This window comes from Myotis daubentonii, chromosome 1, assembly GCF_963259705.1.
Source record: "Myotis daubentonii chromosome 1, mMyoDau2.1, whole genome shotgun sequence".
In the NCBI taxonomy this organism is placed as follows: Eukaryota; Metazoa; Chordata; class Mammalia; order Chiroptera; family Vespertilionidae; genus Myotis; species Myotis daubentonii.
Window position 1 is genome coordinate 68,923,575 of NC_081840.1, and position 17,568 is coordinate 68,941,142.

The 17,568-nt window shown below is 45.2% G+C and overlaps 1 protein-coding gene across 4 annotated transcripts in view; it reads left to right on the top strand.

The window, feature by feature from the left end:
- RASGRP1 (RAS guanyl releasing protein 1) overlaps window positions 1-17,568 on the top strand; it is an 82,870-nt gene that overhangs the window by 60,408 nt on the left and 4,894 nt on the right. For 2 of the 4 annotated variants that reach the window (XM_059705124.1, XM_059705143.1), the window contains 10 exons: window positions 647-763; window positions 3,141-3,416; window positions 4,809-4,889; window positions 6,129-6,233; window positions 7,030-7,139; window positions 7,816-7,960; window positions 8,630-8,666; window positions 9,613-9,765; window positions 11,214-11,599; window positions 13,711-13,806. In XM_059705124.1, coding sequence (XP_059561107.1) covers window positions 647-763; window positions 3,141-3,416; window positions 4,809-4,889; window positions 6,129-6,233; window positions 7,030-7,139; window positions 7,816-7,960; window positions 8,630-8,666; window positions 9,613-9,765; window positions 11,214-11,599; window positions 13,711-13,806 — 1,506 coding nt within the window. The remainder of the gene's footprint in view (window positions 1-646; window positions 764-3,140; window positions 3,417-4,808; window positions 4,890-6,128; window positions 6,234-7,029; window positions 7,140-7,815; window positions 7,961-8,629; window positions 8,667-9,612; window positions 9,766-11,213; window positions 11,600-13,710; window positions 13,807-17,568) is intronic. The other 2 variants (XM_059705133.1, XM_059705153.1) reach the window with 1 other exon arrangement.

The window sequence follows — 17,568 nt, forward strand, 5'->3', positions numbered from 1 at the left end:
CTTAATAGGCTAATTGACACGGCACTTCATCAACATAATAATGAAGTGATGTTGACTGAAATGGCGTTATTCAAGGACCTACATTTCTATGAACTCGTATTTGAAATTCCCCAGAGATTCTAGCTTTGTTGTCCCAATTACTGACCAATATAGGCACCAGCACTTTGTCCTAAAAAATAAAACAGGTTAATTCAGTGCAAAAGATATATAGGATTATGCTAATTAGTCCAGTACTAGATGGTGCAGTGTATCTCAAAGCTTGGTACACAGACTGCCTGCTCTGGTATTAACTAATGGGATATTAAAAGCACAGGTCCCTAAGCTCAACCTCAGATCCAGGCAATTGGAAAATCTGGACTTGGGTCCAGAAATCTTTGTGCTAACAAACAAGTACTTTGGGTGATTCTTAGAAACCACGGATCCAGGTGGTCCAGGACCAGCACAAAGGGAGGGAGACGTGACGCCTTGCCAGACTTGGGACCTCCTGGTCTGGATTAAGCCTTGGGGGAAAGGAACAGGAAACTGCAGCACCTGGCTGCTAGTGCTCCACAATGTAAGGAAGATGAGGCCCAGAGACGAGGGCGGCCTCTGAGCTCGCATGTAACAGGCATGTTCAGTGACTGTTCTCACCTGTTTTGTGTCACAGAAGCTCCACCAACTACAGAACTTCAATACTTTGATGGCCGTGATAGGCGGCCTGTGTCACAGCTCCATCTCCAGGCTCAAGGAGACAAGCTCACACGTCCCCCATGAAATCAACAAGGTCAGTGCTACTGTCTCTTCTGAAGCCTCAGCACATTCCTGGGACAGCGCCCTTTCCTCCTTCAGGGGGTAACCCAGGAAACATCTGCCAACCACACCATCCCATCAACCGGGCAAAATACCAAGGAGGCAAACCCCAAGGAAACCCACCGAGCGGGGATGTCACAGATCAGAAAGTGACTGTGATTCAGTATCCCGGTCGCTGCCCATGTCCCTGCTGGTCAGGTGAAATATGTGCCTCCTTCCCATGCTTATATGCCACTGAATGTTCATTTTGTTGATAATCCTCACCAGAGGATTTTTTCCATTGATTTTTAGAGAGTGGGAGGGGGAGAAACATCAATGTGAGAGACATCCTCATTGGTTGCCTCCTGCACATGCCCAACCAGGGCTGGAATCAAACCCAGGACCCTTCATCTGAGAGCCAACACTATCCACTGAGCGAAACCGGCTAGGGCTCAGTTATTGTCTTTAATACTGACTCCCTTGCCCAGAATATTTTCCCCAAAGGACCAGTGATTCTGTCTGCATGTCAAGCACACTTATATGGGGGCACACTGAAACCCTGGCTCTCCAGATCCCTTGGAGTGACATTCTGGAGAGCTGAATTTCCCCAGATAACTGGAAATGAGCCTTTCAGGTGCCATTTTGTAATAGTGTTCATTGAGGACTATTTTTCTCAAGTATCCAATGCATTTTCCTATATTCTTAGATTTTACAGGATCAATGTTAATCCTTCATAAGGCCGTTATAAATGTAAGCCACGATGGTATACCGAAGGCATCAGTGCAGCTATGTGGTGTGAATTAGATAATGACTGCACTTTGAGCATTTTCACCTATTTAAGAGGACCAACCCTCCCTTCCTAATCCCAAACCCCACTCCTCCCAAGCTGGCCCGGAGACTCTCTTCTTAGGGAAAGACATCTGTGCCTCGTGGCCTCATCTGCTTTCCCAGGTATTCAGCCTCCTTTTGGGGTCTCCAGTTAGTCACCCCTGCTCTCAACGCTTGGCTGTGAGGACGCTGACTCACCCGCCCCCCGCCATGGTCTGGTCACCTCACAATTCCCTAGGAGTTCTGCTGAGACCAGCCCATGCCTCAGAGATGACAGAGGAAAGCCACAGAGACTAACATGCCTTCGTGTCATTTCATTTATAAGATACAAGCTCGCTCCTCTTCAGCTCGGGGTCCCCACACCAGTGCTTCCTGCCTGTAGCTGCTGGCCCCAGTTAAGTCCAGCTTAAAGCAAGTGTCCCCCAGGAGTTTACTTCACCTTCCAAGGAGACATATATTATTTTGCTGTTAGTTTCTCATCTGTGAGCACCTTCCGTACTCACACGCCCCTGCACTGTTTGCTAGAGACGTGTGAGGAGGAGGGTGCCAGCTCAGCGGCTGAGCGAGGCTAATCCAGAACCTCGGGCTCTTCACTGGAGAGAGATGGTACTACTTAGGCCACGATTTTATTAAGAGAATCTGTGGCACAGTGTCTAAAAAGGTCATTTTCTGTTGTAACATGGTTGGCAGACAGTCTACTTCCCGTCTTTGCTTCTGAGAAAGCTGGTCAGCACAAGGGGGCACGGGGTTCTGTGAACGGCTGGCTGACCTGCGCCAGGCGTGTCAGAAAAGAACCCCAGGCCGGCTGCTGCCTTTTGTGCTGGTGAGCGGCCCTGCCCCTTCCAGGGCGAGGGAGGGGTGGGTCCTCGGCCTCATCCTCTGCCTGTCCTTTCCTGGGAATTGGTCTGGTCTATTCAGTCTGTCCGGGTCAGAGTTTCGGCGGGCAGATGGAATGTCACCTGCTCCCTAGACAAAGGCCCGTGTGGAGAGTCACTGAGAGGAGGCCCAGAGCGCAGCAGGAAGAGTGACCTGTGCAGGAGGCCGAGGCTCTGGCGCTCTCCCCAGGCCAGCAGCACTGCAGCACGTCCAGTACCACAGTCCAAATGTTAAACAATGTCCTTCTGCTCTAGGACTCGGAAGACACTGGGGAAAGGAAATGTGTGGCTTAGGGACAGAGGTCAGAGGGACACATTAGTGTCTGTATACTCTTGTGCCTTTTTGACTTTATATCAGGTGCTTACGTATTTTTTTAAAGAAAAACTTTAGTATAAAAGCAATAAGTAAGACCTCACTTCAAGTTTCCCAGTTATGTTGCAGAATCAACTAAAGCGCACCTGTGTTTGTAAATACTCTGAGCCTTTTGACATAAGCTGGAGTTTTAATTGGGGATCATGATCTGCACCTTTTAGATGAATCACCCGTTCCCGACAGATTAGGGGTGGGGTGCAGTCATGGTAGAGGCTGAAAGCAGACAAGGGGGCTACTGCAGACAATACAACCTGCCTCGCAGGTGCAGTGATGGGGTCTCCTCTTCCGCTTTTTAGGTCCTGGGTGAGATGACGGAGCTGCTGTCCTCCTGCAGAAACTATGACAACTACCGGCGAGCCTATGGGGAGTGCACCCACTTCAAGATCCCCATCCTGGGGGTGCACCTCAAGGACCTCATCTCCCTGTATGAAGCCATGCCCGACTACCTAGAGGATGGGAAGGTGAACGTCCACAAGCTGCTGGCCCTTTACAATCACATCAACGAACTGGTCCAGCTGCAGGAGGTGGCCCCGCCCTTGGAGGCCAACAAGGACTTGGTGCACCTGCTGACGGTGAGGCTCACCGGGGAGACGATGACTAAGCACTTTGTGTGTGCCCGGCATCACTCTCCACACCTTACAAATGTTAGTCCAGTTAATCCTCATACAAACTAGGACGTAGATACTGCTATTATCCTCTTTTTATGGATGGGGATTCGGAGGCACAAAGACATAATTTCCCGGAGGACCAGACATTAATAAGCAGCAGAGCCTGGACTCAGACCCAGGAGGTAGGACCCTGGCGGCTGTCCTCTAAAGCAGCATTGCCTTTCTGACGGCTGGAAATGTTCCCCTCTTCCTGCAAAAACAGTCAGCCCTCAAGCTCTCTGGGAGGAGCTGAGAGCAAAGCAGGATACAGGCTTGGTAAGAGATGGGGACTAAACAGGTTCATTATTTGGATTCCTGTTCCTGGAGGTGTTTGAGCTAAGGAGAGGCAAACACTGGTGCAAGGACCAGAATTTGCACTTCAGGTGCAGGGGGAGGGCAGGTGAACTCCCTTCCAGCACAGCGGTTCTGTAGCTCACCAGCTGTGTGACTGTGGACACCTAACTCCAAATCCTGTTTCCTCCTCTGTAAAATCAGGAGGATTATTCTGTGAGATGACTTCTAACTTCTTTGAGTTCTAAAATTATACAATTTGTAATGTGTTTTTTTTGGCAGAATGGAATAATTACAGCCTCTTCCTACCTCACAGGATGATGCCAAAGGGGCCTGAGCTTTGCATCCAGCTAGTGTTCTAATGCTAGCCCTTTCTCTAATGGCCAGGTGGCCTTGGTCTTGGCCTTAGACGTCATCTGTGGAAAGATGTACAGAATCCTATTTGGGGGATCACAAATCCTGTGATGAAAGCTGAATGTTCTTCCCAGAAAAAAAATATACATAAGCCAAGTATTTTTGAGCTTTGCACCCCCTGAAGCTCATCCATGGACTATAGGATCAGAACAAGATTATTTGTAAGACCTCTGTCCTCTAAAATGTTCAAGTTCTAATAAATATGAAATTTATTAACTCTGAAAATGGTTTAATTAATACCGTTATTTAAACTGGGTTCTGGTGCAAGAACCAAATTTTAATAGTATCAGACGGCACAAATTATCCTTTCAGATCATCTGTCTGTCTGCTTTGGGGAAGAACAAGTGAGGTGTGGACCATCTGACCACACAGCACCTAAATTCTACATAAAGGCTTACAGATAAAACTGTCATTTAAATGAGGGCATCTTGAGACTTGTCCAAAATTTAAAAACATTTTAACAAAAAAGAATTAATGCTTGCCCCATTGCCCTACTGAGAATTTTAAAAACAAACTACTAAGAGCCTAGAAGAGTAAACCACTGGAGAGGAAGAAGCAAGAGAGAAAGAAATACAACATCCTAGCAGGTAACCCTGTTGTTTTGATCCACAGTTATCCCTCGATCTCTATTACACTGAGGATGAAATCTACGAGCTCTCCTATGCCCGGGAACCAAGGAACCACAGAGCCCCCGTGAGTTTTCCTATTACGATTCTTGCAGGTAATAGGATTGGCCTTTTAGTTCAGTTTTATAAGAGCACTAGGTGTCTCCTTTGTGCCTAAACCTGTGTGAGGCACAGAGAAAACTTCCACATGTGTGAGGAACAGATCCTGACCAAATAGTCCTCTTAAAGGGATAACTAATGTGTGAACAGTAAATAACTAAACACCGCAGAGCATCAGATTGCATGGGGGAGTTGGCCAGTGGTTTGCAGATTAGAGATGGGAGAGAATACTCGCCCTCGCCCTCCTATGTATTATAAAGTGGCCCCACATCAGTTTCCCTCCTGCGATTTGTTGATAAGAATGTGAGCCATATGCGCACTCTCAGAAGCTAACTTCGGAGGATTTCTAGCTTGGTAGACAGGAGAGCCCCATCACTCTGCAGTCACCTGGGTCAGAAAGAGCAGTCTACTAAGTTTTTTGACCCCCTGGCAGAGAAGACCTCAAACAGCACAGAGCTAGCGCTACCCAGTCCAAACACACCAGGTTATCTGGCCCCGCCTCTCCTACAGACAGGTTTAGTTATTCATCTTCCTTCTGAATGACCAGTAACTCCCCACAGTGGTACTCTTCCCTTGAGTACCACTTCCCAAAATAAGTGGTACTCAAGGAAAGATTTGCCCCCACAGAAGAAATTCAGCTTACCTGTGGCTAAATTTCATTGTATCTATACAGAAGAGCAAGTTCTAGCTTCCTATTGTAATTAACAATGTTCACTGAAAATACCTGATAGATTCCATTTTCAGAATGTTAAAAGGCATTTCAATGGAAAGGGTACCTTCTCCTGTTTTTAGAAGAGCTTTTAATTTGGGCCAAGTCTTAAATACTTAGAGTGGATCCCATCTCAGCATGTCTATGCACCTTCCTGCCTTTTAGCTATTTTCCTCCTCATCCTATCTCCATTAAGTAGCCAGTGGAGAACAGAGAGGAAATTTAAGTGATCCACTTTACTCTTTGTTGATAGCTTTGACAAAAGGTTTAGATGGAGATGACGTACGTGAGGAGCGTATTGGAAACAGTAAAACATAACGCTTGTGTGAGCCACGATTACTATTCTTTCAGTATGTGGGCTCTCTGCTCCCCGCCAGGGGCATAGCTGGGGGTCATCTGCAGCTGGCAGGTGGTTGCAGCCTCAGGTAGTGGGAGAGGAAGGGGCTGTGGATTACTGCATTACAGTCATGGGGATCTCTTTGTCTTATTTCATTTCAGCCACTAACACCTTCAAAGCCACCAGTAGTAGTGGACTGGGCCTCTGGGGTATCTCCCAAACCTGACCCAAAGACTATAAGCAAGCACGTCCAGCGGATGGTGGATGTAAGTACAGCTTTCACCAGACAAAAGCAAGACACTGCCTGGCTTCGTTTTGTATGTGGGGCTGGGGGGGGGGGGGGGGCGGGCAGTGGTAGAAACACAAGGTAAGAAACTGGAAACTCGTTCCTGTGTGAGCCCAGGGACAACTTACTCCTCACACTATGGCTGCAGAACAGCCGTTACATTGGGCCAGCACACTTTGGCCTTATGTGGGGGAAGGTGAGCCTCCTCTGACAGGCCTAGCAGGAGAGAATAGATTTAAAGTTTGTCAGTTGATTTGGAGGCAGAAAGGTGTTGGAAAAGGTTTGAGTAAAAGGTAATGAGAATCTAAAACTGAAAATCTTGGCACTTGTTTGAGTGCACTGTGCTAAATGCTGAGGGGCAGTACGTTAGGTTCATATTTCTACATTTATCCCTATGGACCATTCCAGCATAACCACAGAAAAGTAACAGCCAGAGAGTGACAGGACGAGTAACTGAGGATTAAGAGGGGAGGGAGCCCTTCCAACTGCGCTATAGCTTCACAGAGGAAGTGCCGTCTGAGCTGAGCAAGGAAGGGCAGAGGGAGGGAGAACACCCCTGTGCGGCGACAGTACACTGGCCAGGGTGGCGGCATAACTGCTGTGCTAATGGATCCAAAGCCCCTGGCCACCCTCCAGAGGTGACCCGCGCTTCTCTGCAGCAGCTTCACCTGCATTTCTTCATCCCCACCCCTCAGAGGGGGAGGCTCCTACCAGCCGCCCCAGCCCCTTTGCCACTTGCCTAAAGGGTGATCACCAAAGAAACTCCTTTTTCACAGTCTGTCTTCAAGAACTATGATCATGACCAAGACGGATACATTTCTCAGGAAGAATTTGAAAAAATTGCTGCGAGTTTTCCGTTTTCCTTCTGTGTGATGGACAAAGACAGGTGAGAGTTTGTGTATGGGAATGTGGCTATGAGCCCTTTAGTAAAAGCAGTTTGTGTATCACTGAAAGAACTTATAAACTTGGATGTGTCGCTGCTATGATTACTTAATGAATATTTGGGCTAAGAGAGCAATCATCAAATGATGCCTATCTGGCTTTGGATTGGACCACAAGTGATCATGAAGCCAGGTTAGTAATAGGCAACTATGAATTTTAAGTTTAGTCTCCTTCTTGTTTTGTCCTTACAGATCATGAAAAACTAATATTTATTAATAATCAGCATATTTACTATTCACAAGGTTACATATGTTCTATCTTGGTTCTCTATATAAAACCAAATATATGGTTGGTGGGTTCAAGTTATGTATTATTACTGTCTGAAGTCAGAAACTGCAGCATAAGTTATCTCTCTCCCTATACACACAATTTCCATAATTTTTTAAAGTCCTGTAGATAGTGGTTAAATTATTTGGGAAAACCTCAGTTAGCCAAAGAACAACTCCATAAAAGTGAGTAATGCTGTCTCCACTATTTATTACAAGCTATTCATGTATGATTAAAAGGACGGCTCATGGTGGTAATTACCAGGTAATACATAGTGTACTTCCACTCAAGGATGAAGGGTGAATTCCCCCCGCCCCCCGCCCCCCACATCCTGGTCTGTCGTTTGCTGGCAGGGAAGGCCTCATCAGCCGGGACGAGATCACGGCCTACTTCATGAGGGCCAGCTCCATCTACTCCAAGCTGGGCCTGGGCTTTCCTCACAACTTCCAAGAGACAACCTACCTGAAGCCTACTTTCTGTGACAACTGTGCTGGATTTGTAAGTTGTCCTTGGAGTGCTTCAGGGCTGAACTTGGGGAGGGGTACAAGACAGGTTAAATGACTAAGCTACACACAGACCTCATAGCCCTTATCAGCTCATTCCAGCTTAGAGCCTAAGCAAACACCTGGAATAACCTAGGCCTCAAATGCATTTATGTGCATTCATCTTTTCCCATTCGTTCCTGATTTATTTTTCCCTCTGGTACGGGGCCTTAGATAAATAAGTATTAAATTTGGGATATGTATTTTTTAAGTATTATATATTCATATGTTTCAAATGTTAGGAAAAAACATCCTCACCCCTCCCTACATCTGGGCTCTGCCCATCCTCTGTCCCGCCTCTGACCAACAGTTTCCCCCAAACCCAGTCCCTGACCCCCGGGTTCTATAGATGTGTTAGTTTGGGATCCTGATATGATTCCACTTCTGGCCTAGAGAAGTCCTGGCTCATAAATCCTGTGAGCTTCTTGAGAACATTTGACTGATCAGCACAAACTCTCGAAGTTTTCAATTTAAGGTCAGAAGGGACAATACATAAGAGAGAAATGAGGTTTCCCTCTTCTTGAGGTAGGAAGTAGAATGAAGGAAAATCAAGAATGATGTCAGTGCCTAGCCTCCTGCCAGATAGCTGAGTGACATGTGGTGCATTCTGTCTCTTGTCTCACAGCTCTGGGGAGTGATCAAACAAGGATATCGATGTAAAGGTAAGGCTCAGCTTTGTCCACTGCACTGTTTTCCCTGGTCTTAGGTATTTTCCTATAAAGATTGTTTGTTCATAGTAGTTGTCCGTTCAGTCCACAACTTCTCAGCAGAGCCTCATCCTCAGACTGGCTCCCCTAGAGGAACCCTCGAGAGTGACTGCCACCATATAGAAGAGGAGTGCCTGGGTGACCAGTTATGCAGCTTCCCTTATAAGAGCCTCTCTCTGCCTTGGAAATACGGGTGGCTGCTAGGAGGTTATGCTCCCAGACAGCCCTGGAGAGGCAGATCCCCAGTGAAAGGCAAAGAATCACTTTTGGAACAGAAGTGATTACCAACGCCTTTGTCAGCTTTCCTTTGATGAGTAGACACCTCCCTGTGACTAGAAAAATTCAGGAGTGAAGGAAAAGAGACATTTTAATGAAAGGAAGGAAGGATAAGACCTAATAGCTGAGAGCCTCTAGAGCAGTGGTTCTCAACCTTGGCTGCACATTAGAATCACCTGGGAATCTTTTTAAAATCCTGATTTCTGGGCCTCCTCCTCCGGAAATTCTGTTTCTTTGTTACTAATGTTGTGGCCCCACCCCATAACAAAGAAACAGAATTTCCGGAGGATGAGGCCCAGAAATCAGGATTTAAAAAAGATTCCCAGGTGATTCTAATGTGCAGCCAAGGTTGAGAACCACTGCCCTAGAGGGTCTCCTCAGAGTAGGCAGTATGTGAGGGATAACCAAGACACCACCTCTTCCCTCCGCGGCAACAGGTGCCGCTTCCTCACCTTGTGGTAAGGGCTACAACAGGACTGTGAGATCCAGGACTGACCAAGTGGGAATGCTGGTTCACTAGGTGTCCTAGCTCCAGAAGAGAGGGCAGGCATATGTGACAAGAGGGCCCTAGAGAAGAAAGCGATGTGTGCTGAAAGACTTTCTGACTGGGGTGTCTTGTCCATAGACTGCGGGATGAACTGCCACAAACAATGCAAAGATCTGGTTGTGTTCGAGTGCAAGAAGCGAGCCAAGAACTCAGCAGCTCTCACAGACAATAGCACCGCTGTGGGGCCAACGTTCAACCTCTGCTCATTGGGAGCCAAAGACCTGCTCCATGGTAAGGAGGCATTGGGAACATCTATCTTGGAAAGTGAAATGGGAAGGATGAAGTTTTCAGGGAGGAAAGATTATCTTTATCCTTCTCTTTCTTTTCTTTCTGTAAATATATTTTAATTTATTTTGGAGAGGGAGAGAGATAGAAACATCACTGATTGGCTGCCTCCTGCACGCCCCACACTGGGGATCAAGTCCACAACCCTGGCATGTGCCCTGACCAGGAAGCGAACCATGACCTCCTGGTTCATAGGTCGACGCTCTATCACTGAGCCATGCCATCCTTCTCTTTCTTAATAGAAACCAGCACGAATTCCACTATGGAAGACATGCCTGTATATTATGTGCCCTATATTTTAAGAGTTATATCATCTTTGGGAACAACTGCCACATAAAATGCAAATTTCATGCAGAAAATAACACAGAGGTCTGGGGTCTCAGTGTGAAGTCTGGAAAAAGGCTGTATCTTTTCATACTTACCTTACTCCTCCAAAAGAGACAGTGAAATTATTTTAGAGTAAATATAACAATTTATTCTGGTACTTAAAGAACAGTATAATTATAATTTTGAGCTTTATTTGGGTAAATATTTAATGTTAATTTAAATTATGTTCCCCTAGAGAAAAATACTAGGTAGGATCCTTAAAAGTATTACAAGTATTTCTAGTATTACAATTGTTGATTGGGATTACAAATGCTAAGTAGAAAACTCTCATTGTCCAAAGGCCATTTTACTTTACCAATCCAATGTCTTAGCTGGAAAGTTTGCTAATAGAAAAGCGTATTTTAAACTGACTGCTGAGTCTTTGCAAAGCAGTAAACATAGATGATCTGCTGCCTATCTTAAAGCCTACCCCCATCTCAAATTCATGCGCTCCTACTCTACATCTCCAGGAACTTACTTCTTTTGGTTAATACCTAGCTGGGTCCTGGATAAGGCTGCTGTTCGAAGAGGAAAACCAGAATGACTCCTCTCTCCTTTTCTCTCATCAGTATCAAAGGGGGGCAATATATTTGCTAGAACTTCCCTATCACAGTTAAGCTGTGCCTATTGTACAAATTCGCAAATAGGTGCCACAGAGAATTCCTAGCAGCTAATCAAGGCCACCTGTATCAGGACCAAAACCTGAGTGCTGACAGCTCCCAAATCCCAGGGTCTACTGAAGATATTTATGAAACATGACAGCCCTGAGGCAGGGGCTTCAGTTTTCCCTCTAGGCAACCTTTGTGCAAATAGAAAAAGATGCCCCTTCCTCAGGGTGAATGCAGCCTGATACCAGCAGCCACAGCTTGGCCAGCAAAGTCCCTGCGTTTCAGTCCCCTTCACCCCCTAAATTGGGTGCCTAAAAATGAGCCCATTTGGGGCCCATGGGCTTTCTGAAACTAATGTATCAATCTTGAGTCTCTGCTTTTCTGAACTAGAGCACGAACATGTCTCGTGTCTTCCTACAGCACCTGAGGATGGACCTTTTCCATTCCCTAATGGGGAGGCTGTGGAACAAAGTGAAGAAAGTAAAGATCGGACCATCATGCTCATGGGAGTGTCCTCACAGAAGATTTCTGTTCGGCTGAGGAGGACTGTCGCCCACAAGGCCACCCAGACCGAAGCACTGCCTTGGATGGGCAGCGAGGGCCCTTCTGGTCCTTTTGCGCTATCTTCCCCAAGGAAGACAGCCCAGGACACTCTGTACGTGCTTCCTAGTCCTACGTCTCCATGCCCCAGCCCAGTCTTGGTCAGAAAGCGGGCTTTTGTCAAGTGGGAGAATAAAGACTCCTTCATGAAATCAAAGGAGGAACTCCGCCACCTCAGACTCCCAACTTACCAAGAGCTGGAACAGGTACCTTTTCCTTTGTTTTCAGACTCAGAGAAATGGGGCTAAACCAGGGAAGGGAGCGTAAACTGAAGATTTAGTCCAGGTTGATTACTAGCAGATTAAAACAAGTAAAGAGATCCTGGCTTTCTCTCAAAGAAACGAGTGGGGGCACTGTCTCACATTACATGACTACAACAGGATATATACAGGGCTCCCTATTGCCATAAACGTGCCAGGGCAGAAACTGTTCACAGGAGGCTCCAAAACAACTCCTACTGACCAGTTTTACAATGCTGACCCCACCCCCCTTTTCTAGATGGGACTTACAGTGAACTTGCCTAAATCCTTCTTCCTTATAATTTTTACTCTATTCATCAGTGTTATGTTTGGGGACCTTCATGGTTGCCTAGGCATCTTCCTAAAAGAAGGTAGGTGATCAGTGTGCTACCAAAAAAAAAAAAAGTGTATTATAATTCACCAACTGAAAGGCCTCCCTCTTCATGTAAATGAGGGAGATCATTTCTAACACATCAGGTAATGTGCTGAAGAGCTAAATCAATAGTAGTTGGCAAATGCATAGCTGAATATAATATACAGCAATATAATCTATAAAATGGTAAAAATTGTGCTACTGGGAGCTTCTTTTTTCTGTTAGGCTCACAATGTCTAGTAAGGTACCTAATAGTGGCAAAAGGAGTTTGGGAATATGGTGCCAAAGATTTGAGAGAAGGGAATAAGGAGGTTAAAAAATAAAAAGGAAAGAAGGTGCCCTAACCGGTTTGGCTCAGTGGATAGAGTGTCGGCCCGCAGACTGAAAGGTCCCGGGTTCGATTCTGGTCAAGGGCATTTACCTTGGTTGCGGGCACATTCCTGGTAGGGGAGTATGCAGAAGGCAGCTGATCAATGTTTCTCTCCCATCGATGTTTCTAACTCTCTATCCCTCTCCCTTCCTCTCTGTAAAAAAAAGATCAATAAAATATATTTTTTTTTTAAAAAAAAAAGGAAAGTAGGAGATAGAACACGTAGTTTCCAAATACTCTCCTCTGTAGGGTCAATTACTAGCATACTTCTTTTTGTTCAGCATGCAAAACTCACAGTGAGCTGGCTTACACAGACCTCTTGTTTATAGATATAGTTTCTTACCAATGGCAGGTACGTTAAGTCATTTTAGAGATCATTCACTTCGTTACAGGGGAGGAATGCCTATCTGCCTCTCCTCCCCCCCGCACCCCCCTCCTCCCCGACCCGCAAGCATCAAGGTTGGCAATGTGTTTTTGGAGGTCTATCATTACAATATAAAGCCAACATTCACCTAGATAGAATTCCTTACATAAGTCTATATAATACATAGTGAAGCTGTGCAAGATGACCTCAGGATTCCCACCTTGTTCTCAGTGTTGTACCTTTCCTGTCAAACTCCAGGAACTGACTTAGAGGCACATTTAAAGAAACAAGTTAGCTGGCATGGCTCAGTGAACCAGGAGGTCACAGTTCGATTCCTGGTCAGGGCATATGCCCGGGTTGTGGGCTATCCCCAATAGGGGGCATGCAGGAAGCAGCCAATCGATGATCCTCTCTAAAATCAATAAAAAATATTTTTTTAAAAAAGGGAAGTAAGTTACATACATAAGAAGAAAATCTTGGTTTGGTGTCTGGAACAACATTAGGCCCTAACCGGTTTGGCTCAATGGATAGAGCGTTGGCCTGCGTACTCAAGGGTCCCAGGTTCAATTCCAGTCAAGGGCATGTACCTTGGTTGCAGACACACATACCCAGTGGGGAGTGTGCAGGAGGCAGCTGACCGATGTTTCTAACTCTCTATCTCTCTCCCTTCCTCTCTGTGAAAAAATCAATAAAATATATTAAAAACAAAAAGATATAACATTAAAGAAACATGAAAAAAAGAACAGATTTTCTGGATGAAAGGTACTCTCTTACTCAGAGTATTTTTAACACATGCTTCAAGTCAATCAAAAGGTGAAAGAAAGTGAACCCAATAGGGGAGAAAAAACTTTACAAAGATTTGTGTTTCTAGTCCCCAGAAACACAACTACCCATCAAAGTCTTTGACCTGTTTAGTCCTCTGTAAAACACAGGGCCAGGATTCCATATGCTCTCTTTACGGTTTGCTTCAGGTCTTGACATTTTACATGTCCATGAAAAGGAACAATGTAGATGGCAACAATGACTTCCTGATGCAAGAAATGGGTGGTAGAGAGATTTCATATGAGGTATGTCCAGAATAATTCCTACCCACTAATATCAGAACTCACAAACCCCCTTACCGCTTGCCTCTCTTTACATTTATTCTTGTCATAGTGACCTAGGGACAAGAATTCACAATTATGTTTAAAAAACACACACACAATGAGTCCCACTTTCCATTAAGTAAAATCCTTACATGATTAGACTACCTAGAATTCAACGGCCCCATCCACAGCTCACCGTAAACTCTAAAAAGAAGTACATTGTTAGTATTGACCCTATAGAATATTTAGACAACTGCTATTGGCCCAGTTGCCCCATAACCTACTTTCCTACACTACTCTAGCAATAAACAGTTAGAATTACAAAAACTATAACTATCTATTAGAAAGGGGTGTTAACTGCTTATGGTAGTAGTAGAGGCCCGACGCACAAAATTCGTGCAAGGGGCTTGGCCCTCGCAGACCCAACTTTGTCCAGAAGATCGTTTGGCTGTCTGGTCTAATTAGCATATTACACTTTTATTATTATAAAGACTTAAGGAGTATTAAAATAACTATTACCTAATTTCATTTCTCAATGAATTCAAAGCATAAAGAGGTAAATTGTGATATCAAAAATATAAAAGGGGAGAAGTGAAAGAGTAGAAACTTTATAGACAAATGAAGATAAGGTGCTACCAGCATAAAAGGACTATTTTATGTATGATATGTTTTTTATAAGCCACATGGTATCCACAAAGCAAAAATCTAAAGTAGAGTTATGAAACACAAAAAGGGGAGACTAAGCAAATTACCATGGGAAATTACCACTTTACAAAGGTAAACTGAGAGAAAAAGAAACAATGGAGATACACAACAACCAGATGGCAATAGTAAGTTCTTACACATCAATAATCACTCTAAATATAAATAGATTAAGTTTACCAATCAAAAGGCCATATGGATTTAAAAAGAGACCCAATTATATGCTATCTATAGCAAACTCATTTTAGCTCTAGACACAGGCTCAAAATGGATAGAAAAGGAATATTCCACATGAATAGAAACTAAAACAAGGTGGCCATTGCCACACAAGACAAATGTACAATTGTAATATATATATATATATATATATGCAGCCATCATTGGAGCACTGAAATATATGTATTAAGCAAATACTAACAGATCTGAAGGGAGAAATAGACCACACAATAATAGTAGGGGACTTCAACACCCTATTGTTATCAAAGGATAGATCATCCAGACAGAAAATTAACAAGGAAATTTTAGAATTGAACCACACTCTAGAACAAATCAACTTAACAGACATACATAGAAAATTCTCTTAAACAGCAGAATATATATTTTCCAGGATAGATCATGATAGGGCACAAACAAATCACAGCAAATTTAAAGACTGAAATCATACCAACTATATTTTCAGACCACAATGGTATGAAACTAGAAATTAACAAGAGGGAAACTGAACAACCATTGAGTCAAAGAAATCAAATGGGAAATAAAAAATTACCTCTACACAAATGGAAATACAACATATCAAAACTTACAGTATGCACCAAATGCATATCTAAAAAGTCTCAAACACCCTAACTTTACACCTCTTGGGACTTAAAAAAGAACAAATTAAACCCAAAGTTAGAAGAAGGAAGAAAATTATTAAGATCAGAACAAAAATAAGTGAAATAGAGACAAGTAAAAATAGAAAGGCTCGACGAAACTAAAAGCTGATTCTTTGAAAGGATAAAATTAGAAATGCAAAATGTGGTATTACAACTGTTACTACACAAATACATGACACCACAAGAAACTATTATAAACAACTAGAGGCCCGGTACACAAAAATTTGTGCACTCGTGGGGGAGGGGGGTCCCTCAGCCCGGCCTGTGCCCTCTCGCAGTCTGGGACCCCTCGGGAGATAACGACCTGCTGGCTTAGGCCTGCTCCCCGGTGGCAGAGGGCAGGCCCAATCCCTAGGTGCAGCCCCTGGTCGGGCTCAGAGCAGGGCCGATTGGGGAGTTGGGGCGCCGCCCCCACTCATGCACAGAGCAGGGGGGATTGGGAGGTTGCGATGCCACCCTCAGTCATGCTCAGGGTAGGGCTGATTGGGGGGTTGGGGCACCACCCCGTCACACTCAAGGCAGGGTGGATGGTGAGGTTGCGGCGCCACCCCCTATCACGCACAGAGCAGGGCCAATCAGGGGGGTTGGGGCTCCGTACCCTGTCACGCACACAGCAGGGCCCATCAGGGGGTTGGGGAGCTCCCCGTCACTCACAGAGTAGGGCCGATAGGGGAGTTGGGGCACTGTCCCCTGTCACACACAGAGCAGGGCAGATCAGTGGGTTGGGGCGCCGCCCTCTATCACCCACAGAAGAGGGCCAATCAGGGTTGGGGTGCCGCCACTCTCACACTCAGGGCAGGGCTGATGGGGAGGTTATGGCTCTACCCCATCACACACAGAGCAGGGCCCGTGGGGGGTGAGGGGGGTTGGGGTGCCGCACCCTGTCACACACAGAGCCGCAGGGCGATCAGGGGGTTTGGGCGCTGCCCCCTGTCACGCTGATCCCGGTGCCGGGAGGCATATTATCCTTTTACTATATAGGGTAGAGGCCTGGTGCACGGGTGGGGGCCGGCTGGTTTGCCCTGAAGGGTGTCCTGGATCAGGGTGGGGGTCCCCACTGGGGTGCCTGGCCAGCCTGGGTGAGGGGATGATGGCTGTTTGCAGCTGGTCACACATCCTTCAGGGTGGGGGTCCCCACTGGGCTGCCTGGCCAGTCTGGGTGAGAGGCTGAGGGCTGTTTTCAGGCTGGGGGTGACTGAAGCTCCCAACCGCTCCTTTTTTCCTTTTTTTTTTTTTTCTTCTGGGCCAGCTTTAGCTTGAGGCTTGGCTCCAGCTCTTAGGCCTCCGCTGCTGAAAGTAGGTTTCTGGCCTTTGCATACAATGTTGCAATCCTGCTGGCTGAAGTCCTTGAAGTCTGGCGGTATTTGTTAAAATGTTTCAAACTGCAGGCTCGGAGGCCTGCAATGCAGGCGGGGAACGTTGGTTTCCTCCGTCACTGAGGCAAGCAAGCCTCATGTTAGTTTCAAGCTGCCTGGCTGCTGGCTGCCATCTTGGCTGACAGTTAATTTGCATATCTCGCTGATTAGCCAATGAAAAGGGTAGCGGTCATATGCCAATTACCATGTTTCTCTTTTATTAGTGTAGATTATATGCCAATAAATTAGATAACCTAAAATAAATGGATACATTTCTAGAAACACACAGTATACCCAGACAGAAGTAGAAATCTGAACAGACTAATAATGAACAAAGAGACTGAATAGTAATGAACCTCCCAATACAAAAAAAATCCCAGGATAATGAAATGGCTTCAGTAGCAAATTCTACTCAAAGAAGAATTAACACCAATCCTTCTCAAACTCTTTCAAAAAACTGAGGAGGGAATACTTCCAAACTCATTCTACAAGGGCACCATTACCCTGTTACCAAAGAGAGATAAGGGCACCACAAGAAAAATACAGACCAATATCACTGATAAATATAGATACAAAAATTATCAACAAAACATTAGCAAACCAAATTCAAGAACACACCGAAAGGATTATATACCAGGGCTAAGTGGGATTTACCCTTGGATGCAAGGATGGCTCAACATATGCCCACTCTTATTCAGTACAATACTGAAAGTCTTAGCTAGAGTGATTAAACTAGAAAAAGAAATAAAAGTCATCCAAAATAGGATTGTCTGCAGATATTATGAGTCTGTACTGGTATGTAGAAAATCCAA